The 10,711-nt window shown below is 40.8% G+C and overlaps 1 protein-coding gene and 1 pseudogene across 2 annotated transcripts in view; both read left to right on the forward strand.

Annotated features, from left to right (window-relative positions):
* Positions 1–10,476, forward strand: part of ZC3HAV1L (ZC3HAV1 like) — a 28,906-nt gene extending 18,430 nt beyond the window's left edge. Inside the window, exon 5 of the mRNA XM_079152408.1 lies at positions 10,436–10,476. Coding sequence (XP_079008534.1) covers positions 10,436–10,461 — 26 coding nt within the window. The 3' untranslated portion in view covers positions 10,462–10,476. The remainder of the gene's footprint in view (positions 1–10,435) is intronic.
* LOC306667438 (non-histone chromosomal protein HMG-17-like) lies at positions 5,028–5,294 on the forward strand (annotated as a pseudogene). Its single transcript has one exon. The product of its transcript is annotated as a non-histone chromosomal protein HMG-17-like (transcript).
* Positions 10,477–10,711: the final 235 nt, after the last annotated feature.

Below are 10,711 nucleotides of genomic sequence, written 5' to 3' on the forward strand. Positions count from 1 at the left end.
TTGACCATTTGTACACAAGTGAGCCCAGCTGAGACCAAGAGAACTGACCAGTTGACCTGCAGGTTTGTGAGCAATGCTAAATGCTAACTGATTGAAATCACCAGGACTGGGTGGTTTGTTATGTAACAGAAGCTGACTGAAACAATACATAATCTCATCTACACACCAGAATGTACCCAATTTGATAGGTACTGTTACTAGCATTGTCTTCATTTTATAAATAAGAAAACTGAGGCACAAGGTTCTTAACAGACAGTCACGTGCCTTGTGGGTGGTAGAGGTGGGCTTTGAAATCTAACTCTGGGCCTATTTTCTTCACTACCACCTCTGCCATTCCACTATTGCAGGGAGACCTGAGGTCCAGGAACCTTCCACAGGCTCCAATTCCATTTCTTTACCTGATAACTCTGTCAAATATGTAGTCCCTAAATAAGATTCTATCAGTGTTGTTATACTCACCTGACCCAGGTTATTGGGGCTTCTAGAGATTTTCATATTCCTTTTTCAGAGAACAAGTCAGTTAAGGACACATTAATTATTTTCTGGGGTAATATTTTGAGACAATATAAAAGGTATGTTACTCTTCAAACTTTCATCTATTTGTTTTAGCATCTGTCGATGATTCCTGTCAGAATCACTTATGATGATGGCTGCCAAGGATAGTTTTCTAATTCCATTATTTATTATACTTTTACTGGCTGGCTTCCTACTGAGAGAGAAGAGTTTTCCCTTATTTACTTACTTGCTAGGCAAGGGCTCTACCACTGAGCTACATCCCCAGCTCTATCCTTACTTACTTTGGTGCACAAATTGTTTCTTATTTGTCCAGTGGGAGTCCCTTTAAGCTAGCTTCTCGGTCCTTTTGACATGTCCTCATCATTCTTTGGGCATTACTTTGGGAGGCTCATTTATGCTTTCTCTGCTTAAGCCCTGGAAGCTACCTTTTCTTCAGAACAAAAACTTAGCAAAAACTTAGCAAAAACATTAGCAAAAACTTCCACCTTTTCTTCTCCACCTTGCTGATTTTTAGTAGAAGGTATTATTTATTTATTTGTTATTTATTTATTTATTTTTTTTGGTGCTGGGGGTTGAACCCAGGGCTTTCTGCCTGCTAAGCATGCACTCTACCGCTCAGTTATACCCCAGCTGAAAATGACATTTAAAATCAAGATCTGTATATAAACTGAGATGTGCCCATAATAATTGTTGGGGAAAGAATTCTCTTGGATAGGGGTCCAGAAATGGGTGCACACACACAAGTATGCATTTACACACATATACATACTGCACAATCAATATTTATTTGTACATGGTGCTATTTATGTGTACATTAAAACCCTTGAGTTCACATCGAATCCTCCAGATCTGATGCAGCTCCAAAGGCTTCATTCTCTCTTACTTCCTGTCCATATTTCTAAATTCCTTCTTAAACAATGAGAAGACTACATGATACCTCAAAAGTTATACTATAAATTGAAGTCAGAACCTCAACTTAAGACCCCCAGTCCATTGCCCACTGCATTAGACTATATTCCCATTATTCATTTACTTAATGTTCACTTCTAGAATGTATAGAAAAGAAATTTCAGAATTGCTAAACACCTCTATAAGAGGAATTCTACTAACTAGAGTTAATATTTGACTAGTAGCCATTTTATCCTTAAACTGGGATCATACAATCCAAACAGCGTGTTCAAAGTGAGTTAGGTTGGGTCAGTTTAGTTAGGTTATGTTGCCGCCAGCAGCAACAATCCCGCGGGAAGGAATCGGAGGCGGACTGGGAATGAACTACTTCTATTATCTTTTTCTGGGATGCTTTCTTGCTTGCTTGCTTGCTTGTTTGCTAGTTTATAGAGGAAGAGAGGCTTGCTTAGAGGAAGAGAGGCTTGCTTGCTTTTACTATGCTTTCAGAAAGGCTATGCTTATCAGAGAGGCTATGCTTTCAGAGGAGAGGTCTGCTGCTTCTTCTTAGAGGTGCGTCCTGCATCCTGCATCCTAGAGGTGCGTGCCAGAGGTACTTGCTAGAGGCATTTCCTAGAGGTGCGTGCTATCAGAGGTGCTTCTTAGTGGCACAGCCGGCGTACTGCGTCCTTCATTCTGCAATCTAGAGGTGTGTTCTCCTCTGAGGTGAAAAGAATGTCTTATATACACTCAAGCAGCCAATCAGCTTAGGATTAAGTAGCACTATTGGAGCACGCACCACGGTACCCATTGAGAAAGAATGAGGAACATGTGTTGACCACTAGCGCGGAAGAGACATCAACCAATCAGGCAAAAGGTCATGAGAGATCATGCCATGTTAACACTAATTATGCGTCACCTCTTGGCCCAACGCCAGCCACCGTCTTAGAGCTGCTTAAACAGGTCTCTGCAAGGTTATTCTTTTGAAAATACAGTTTGGTTCATTTGCTCCTATTGTTTTAATTTGGGGATGGCCCCTATCCTTGATTTTTCTTTTCTTTCCTTTTTTTTTCTTTTTGCAGTATATGAAATACAAAGGTGGTTTCAAAGGTAGGGACTAAACAAAAATGGATGTTCAGCAAGGTGACACACCCTACCTCTCATTCTTCCCATCCTGTTCCCACCCACCCCTGTAGGTAGCGGTGTTCCTCGGCTAGGGCTGCTATAAGAAGCGCTATGAACTGAGTGACCTGAACAACAGGTATTTATTTTCTTACAGTCGTGGAGGCTGAAGTTCAAGATCAAGGCGTGTGCAGGTCTGGCTCTTCCCAAGGCCTCTCTCCTGAGCTTGCAGGTGAGTCCACTTCCTGTGTCCTCACATGGTCTTTCCTTCACGTGCACACATCCCTGGAGTCTCTTCAACTTCCGAGGACACTAATCATACTGGATTGGGGACTCATGAGTCCTCACTGAGACTTAATTACTATCTCCAAAACAGTCACACTGGGAGTTAGGACTTCAATTCATGAATTCTCAGGGACCTAATTTGATCTATAACTGTAACCAGTCTCACAACTCTCTATTTTAGTTTTCTGAAGGTTTTTTTGTTGTTGTTGTTTGTTTGGTTTTTGTTTTTTGGTGGGGATTAAACCCAGAGGTGCCTTACACTGAGCTACATTTCCAGCTCTTTTCAATTTTTATTTTGAGATGGGGTCATGCTAAGTTGCTGAGACTGGCCTCAAATTTGCCATCCTTCTGCCTCAGCCTCCCTAGTTGTTGGGATTACAGGTGTGTGCTACCATACCTGGCGAGTTTACAGTGGCTTTTGTTTGTTTAGATGGGTAGATACATATAATATATACATAGGTGTATATAATGTATACACACATATAAACATATGCATATATGTAAATATATGTCTATATATTTAAAGTCTTATTTCCCTTCTTTCTTATGTAAAATATAACACAATAAAAGATAATAGTCTCCCCTTATTGGTTCTAAGATCCCCAGTAGATGCCTGAAATTTCAGCTAGCACCAAACTCTGTAATACTGTGTTTTCCCTATGTGCCCTATGTGCCATCTAGAATCAGAGTTAATCTGTCCTTCCATGATTTATACCCTGCTGCCTCCTTTGCATTACTATTCTTTTTTTTTTTTTTTGCATTACTATTCTTGAGCTTTGAGACCATTATTAAGTAAAATAAGGGTGACTTGAACACAAGCACTGTGATACTATGACTGTCAGTCTGATAACTAAGAGGGTGACTTATGGATGGGTAGCATATGCAGTGTGGCTATGTGGGACAAAGAGATGATTCACAGGCTGGGACACTCCAAGATTTCATCACACTACTTGGGAGGGCATGTATTAAAATGCATGATTTGTTTCTTTCTGGAATTTTTCATTTAATATTTTCAGGCTGCAGTTGACCATAGGTAACAGAAACTACAGAAAGCAAAACCATGAATAAGGGGTCTATCGTTGACTCTTTTGTACTTCATTTGTTTTCACATAACAGTTTATCCTGAAAATCACTCTGTAATGTATAAAGCTGCTCTCCCGCCCTTTCTGTTGCAGCCATTTTCCCCGCCTCCCAACCACTTGTGAGTCTGTGAACATCCTAGCTAGCTATTGGTTCATCAGTCAGCTTGCAAGTGTCCTTCTCCGATATTGGTCCCCTGTTAGCCCTGCGGAATTCAATTGCTTTACTGTAGCTTCCCCACCATCTTTTCTCATGCTTCTTCTGTCTGTCCTCCTCACTTTCTCTATCCTCCTGGCTTTCACACTCTCTCTAGCGTGGGCCCTTTCTCTTTCCTTTCTTTTTTCCCCTCATTTTCTCTCTTACCCTGCGGGGAGACACTCTGTTTGCTTAATAAATTCCCTTCTGTGATTTCCCGGTCTGGCGTGGTTTCGTGGGATTTCCTTACACACTCCACACGAATTCATAGTTAACTAAAACTCTCGGTACTCGTGACAATGTAGGGAAATGACTTCTTTCATATGGTATTTATGTGTTAGTAAATTCTTTAAAGGTGGATATAGATCGAAGCTCTTTGCAATTTGAGGGATCAGTTCAAATTTTGTTGAAACTATGAGTTCTTGAAAAACCTTTTTGTGGGTTGTATATATTTTCACTCATCACTCTGGTTAAGGCAAACTTAGTAAAGACCAGGGAAAACTAACTTCCATTGTAAAGCACGAGTTTAATACTTTAACCTATAAAGTTAGTTAGTGGATAGAAGGGGGTATAGCTTAACGTAATGGGCACTGGACTGGGAGTCTGAGTTGAGGTTCTGCCTTCAATTTATTATGTGACTTCTGATGGATCAGGTAGTCTCTATGAGTCATTTTATCATGTGTGAAATTGAATTAATTCCACCTGCTCTTAGAAGCCTAGGCTATTTTAAGATTGTATAGGGAATGATCTAAGACCAGAGCAGAGATGGCGTGTTGATTTTACATACATGCCTACCATACAACCAAATGTCCTGAGAAAGGAAGGTAAATATTTGCCTAAGAAAACAGTGTTGGGGGAGCGGTATGAAGAAGAGGCGAGAACGACCCCCCGGGACCGATCAAACGCCGCGTGCTGCATCCCTGCGTCCCACCGCAGTCGCCACCATGCCCAAGAGAAAGGCGGAGGGGATGCTAAAGGAGATAAAGCCAAGGCGAAGGACGAACCACAGAGAAGTCAGCAAGGCTGTCTGCCGAACCTGCTCCTCCAAAGCCAGAGCCCAGGCCTAAAAAAGGCCCCTGCAGAGAAGGGAAAGTACCCAGAGGGAAAAAGGGAAAAGCCGAGCTGGCGAGGATGGGAATAACCCTGCAGATCATGGAGATGCCAAAACAGACCAGGCACAGAAAGCTGACGGTGCTGGACATGACAAGTGAAGTGTGTGCATTTTTTATAACTGTGTACTCCTGGTGACTGTACAGTTTGAAATACTATTTTTTTATTGAGTTTTATAAAAATGCAGAATTTTGTTTTCCTTTTTTTTTTAAGCTATGTTGTTAGCACACAGAACACTTCATTATTGTTTTCAGGGGAAGGAGCATACGTCTCTAGTAGAATGTCTCCAAAGCTGGATTGCTGTGGGGGAAAACACCTTCCCCTGCTGCTAGTTTTGAGAGACTTCCTCTTGGCTCCCAAGAGGAGGGATTCCCTGGTGTTGGCAACATAGCCACCTTGGCACAAATGCCTTGTGGAACGGAAAAACTCAAATTCATCTTATGTCCTCCTCTCCCTCTCTGCCATCAGCATAGACTTAACTCCCCTAAACTCAGACCCGTTGGGACCTGTCTCCCAACAATTGGTTTTTACCAGTGTGTCGGCCATCTGGACTTCCCAGTGACATCATTGAGATACTGTCCCTCAGAAGAGCAACAGTTCCTTTTCTAGATTGTGGATCTTCAGATTAATAATTTTTGCCATTTTCATTTCATTTCCTGAAAGTCAGGGTCGGCTTGCGAAAAGTTGTTAAACAACATGCTAAATGTGAAATGTCAACCCTCACTCTAAACTTTCCCTGTTCAGAGCATCAAATGAAGACTTCATTGGGGTTTATAGTGGCTTTCTGATTTTGGTAGTCCATCGAAGAAGGGAGTTTGAAAGTTGTTTATACTGTTAATGATTGTCTGCCCATGTCCTGCCTGAAATGCCATGATTGTTTATGAAAAGTATCTTTAATAAAGCTGGATACAGTTTGGCTTGGAAAAAAAAAAGAGAGAGAGAAAAAAAAAACTGTGTGGTAGAGAGATCCAGCAATATTACTATCTGAGTAAACCAAAGACTTTTAGAGCCAGCCCGAGGAACGTGGAAAAGATACACTGGGACAGAAGAACTGTTGACTGACATCAGAGCCAGGAGTACCGGTGAGGTGAGCTCATGAAGTAAAAGAGGAGGGAGAAACAGCAGAGGGACAATGATGGCACTGTGAGAACACCCTGATAATAGGAAACTGATTGTCAATATTTTTGAGAGTCCATCTTCATGGATGGGAAACCTATGAATATGTAACATCACATAGAAGAGACATAGTTTTTATATTTAGAAAGCCCATGAGAAGCAAATGAAATAATAATGGGAATGGAAGTGATGAAATTACTTTGGACTGACAATCCTTAGAGTTGATACTGCAATGTAGAAATGAGTCATAGCGCAATTAGGAAAGCTGTGATGGGAATATTTCAGCTGTCTAGCTGAGGAAAACCAGTGCGGGTGCTAAGGACTGCTCCTCTCTGTCCTGCTAATCTCAACAGCCTTAAGCAAGAAACAACTAGAGCCTGGGCAATGGTGCACGCCTATAATCCCAGCTACTTGGGAGACTGAGGCAGGAGGATCACAAGTTCAAGGCCAGCCTAGGCAACAAAGTGAGACCCTGTCTCAGAAAACAAGAAGAAGGCCTGGGGTGTAGCTCAATGATAGGGCACTTGCCTAGCATGTGCAGGGTCCTGGGTCCTGATCTCCTACATTCCCATCCTTGCACATATAAAGAAACAATTGTAGAGAATTAAGATAGTGTATTCGTTAAAAGCTTGTGGATCTATATGATTTTTTAAAAAACTACTTACATGTATTGTTTTGATAACACAATAAGAAAATTTCAAAATGATATAATATTTGGAAAAAAAAAAACAGAAAAAAGTCTGGTGAGGCTGGCAGTCCCTGTTTACTGAGCCTGGTGAGCTGGATATTCACAAATAGCACATAGCACCAATCTGATAGCTGACTAATCGCTGGTAGAAGTTCTCAGTTGTAAGACTTGCGTTCAAGTAGGTTGCACAAGAAGCCAGCTAATGTGATAATTAGCAATTATTTAGGAAACTCTGTCTTGTCTTAAAAAGAACTGAAAACGTTTTCCTTAAAAACATTTGCCTTGGGCTGGGGTTGTAACTCAGTGGTAGAGTGCTTGCCTAGCATGTGTGAGGCACTGGGTTCAATTCTCAGCACTGCAGATAAATAAATAAATAAGTAAGTAAATAAATAAAATAAAGGTCCATCAACAACTAAAAAAATATATTAAAAAAATTTTGCCTCACCAAAATAAGATAATTGTTAAGCTTTGCTTCTTGATTCATATTTCATTAAATTTAAAAGTATTTATAAATAAGGATACTAACATAATTAATGTGTCATTGAGAAAATCAATAAATTAATGATTTTGCTTTTGTTTTATTTTTATTGACTTTTTTTTTGTGGTGCTGGGCATCAAACCCAGGGCCTGTGTATACTACACAAGCACTCTATCACTGAGCTACACCCCTGGCCCTATTTTTATAAATACCAAGGTAATTCATGAATTGAAGGCTTCTAACTTGGTTGAGGCCCTAAATATAAATTTACTTTTTTTTTTTTTTTAAACTATTGAGGATTGAACCCAGGGCCTCATGAATGCTAAGCAAGCATTCTATAATTGAGCTACATCTGCAGCCCTTTTTATTTTTCATTCTGAGAGAGGCCAGGGTCTCATCTCACTTAGTTGTCCAGGCCAACCTTCAACTTGATATCTTCCTGCCTCAGCCTCCTGAGTAGCTGGGATTACAGGCACTGTAATGGGCTGACAGATCTGGCTCCATGAGAATGTTATAGGCCAGACTCAAAGGGAAATGACTAAACAGACTCCATTTTGCTCCGAGACTCCATGTTATGTAGAAAATAAGCTTCTCCCATGGGAACACCCCGCCTCTGTGCCCATCATCAGTTACTTGGTGTGACATGTTTAATAATATACAATGGCAACTCCTATGTAGTAAAAAATTGCTCTTTTGATTCCATTGCTCCTAAACAATGTACCATGTGAACAGTGATTGTGTGGATGTTAGTAACCATTCTTTACTTTGTACCTAGGTAAGGGTCATTCTGACCCACTTCCCCCTCTGTCAATGATCTCATGATGTTAGTTTGTAATTTCGAATCATAGCAACAGACACTTATGATTAATGTAATTTTTGATATAAGAACCCCTACAACCCTGTGGTCGGGGCTGTTCTCCCAATAGCCATTTTTTTGGGGCATTGTATGAGACAGTCAGCCGGCCGGCTTAATTTGGACTTCTCAGTGGTGATCGGTCTGTTCTTAAGTAAGCTCTTCTCTCTGCTTAAATTTACATTTTCTGAGCTTGTCTCTTAGGTCGGATGAATGATTTGAGAGTGCAAGTGTTTTTGTTTTTGTTTTATATGCTGGGACAGACAAAATACTAACCAAATAATCTGAAACAAAAAATTAAACATCAGAAATCAGGGGAGTTTGAGGGTACTGAGTGCAGTGGTACAGTACTTGCCTAGCATGCACAAAGCTCCAGAAACACACACACACACCATCTGGAAAAAAACATCTAAAGAATAATGAGGAAATAGCCTAAAAGCAATTCTAGGAATTATAGCACAAAGAGCGAAACCTGAACCAATTGTAGAAATGCGAATTCCAAGTAGGAGTTTAGGGCTGCTCGGGATCCCACGGAAATACTACAGAAAAACAGGTTATAGTGCATTTGTTAGTGCTATAGAGATTGAGATAATACTAAATGTTTTGTGTTTAATTGTTTAATGTCTAAAACTACGTAATCAAATCTATAGCATAACCAATCAGTGATACCAAAGATCAATTGAAAAATAAAATTCAAAAGACAGAAGGATTAAGAGGATTAAAATATTACCAGCAAAATCATAATGCTCTGACCTAGGCAACACAGCACTGAAGTTCAACTGTGCATTGAAAGGAATTTCTGAGGAAGTAACAGATCAGTGGCTTCATCAGGGTTGCAGGAGAGAGGCATTTTCTAAAATTGGTAATGAAAAATCAGCTGAGTATGAAACTCAAAATACTCAGGGCTCTATCAAATATCATAAGAAACCCAAACACACACACACACACACACACACACACACACACACACACACACATACACACTTCAAATTTGGTGCTGGGGAGTGAACCCAGGGCCTGTGTAAGCTAAATCCATGCTCTACCACTGAGCCAGCACTTTATACAACTAATAAGTAGTTAGTAACATTTAAAGAAATACCAAATAAAATGACTTTGGAACTTGGAATCCAAATGAAAAAGCAGAGGGACTGAAATCAGTATCTTTAAGATACTTAATACTACTCATCAATGATGAGAAATATTGGTAATTGTAGTAGCTTCCATTTCTTACAGCTTTACTAAATGAGACAAGTACTGGGTGAAGTCCTTTAGGTAAACCACCTCATGTGGTTATCAAAATGGACATGAGGTAAATGGGTGCACCTGGGTCACTCGCTCTGGGTCTCTGCTTTAAAGGGCTGTCTCTGCTTATGACATACATCACTCAGTACTCAGGGAAATGCTTCTCAACATCTCCTATTGTATGCCCTCTATACCGAGGTGGCTGCATCTGTAAGGCCCCAATGAGTTAACTTAAAAGGTTGCCAGAGTTGCTGATGCTAAAAAGGGGTTAAAAATGAAAAGCTGCAGACGAGCTGAAGTTGGCCTAGCTAGATAACAGGATGACCTTGGCAGCTAATTTAGGCTGTTGCTAGGGGTAATGGGGGATCCCCCCAACTGCGGTCAAGCTGACCTCACTGCTGACTTCATATATACCAATGGTTACTATGATGACTAACACTTGGCAGCCAAAACGTATCCTAATATGCAAACAAGGACATAAACCCTCCAATTGTAAAAGAGAAACTGAGTCCCTTTGAAGTGTATAAAACAGCTTGTAAATTTGTGCTCTCGGAACTCGGCATGGACTGCTAAGCTGGTCTGTGCCCGAGCAGCTGCTTGAATAAACTGGTCCTTTTGCGCTCCCATCCGACTCTGGCTCCCTGGTGGTCTTTGGGGACTCGTGGACTTGTGCATTACACATCTGAATGCCCTGCAGGGCTGTGTGATGCAGGAACATGGGTTTGGATTTTGCAGAGGATGTCAGTGGTGGAAACAAGCAGGTAGGCAGAAGCGAATTGACTCCTCAGAGAGCTTTGCAAAATGAATTGCTCTCCCTTCGTCGTTTCCGGCGCCCATTTTCCTTCCTTCTTTTTGTTTTCATCAGTAGTTCTGGACATACTCACAAATTGAGCAGCATTTGCCACAGTGCTCCTGGCAGCTGTGGGACATTCTGTACCACGAAACAATTCCTGCGATTCCTCAATAGATAGATAAGTAGCATTGCACATAATATGTGAGAGGCAGGAGATAAATTTCTTCCACACTGCATGTGGCATTTAACATGGTTTTGTGTTTTATAAAAAATATTTTTAGGGCTGGGGTTAGTTCTCAGTGGTAGAGTGCTTGCCTAGCACATGTGAGGCACTGGGTTTGATTCTTA

The sequence above is a fragment of the Sciurus vulgaris genome (assembly GCF_902686455.1).
Source record: "Sciurus vulgaris genome assembly, chromosome: 8".
NCBI lineage: Eukaryota > Metazoa > Chordata > Mammalia > Rodentia > Sciuridae > Sciurus > Sciurus vulgaris.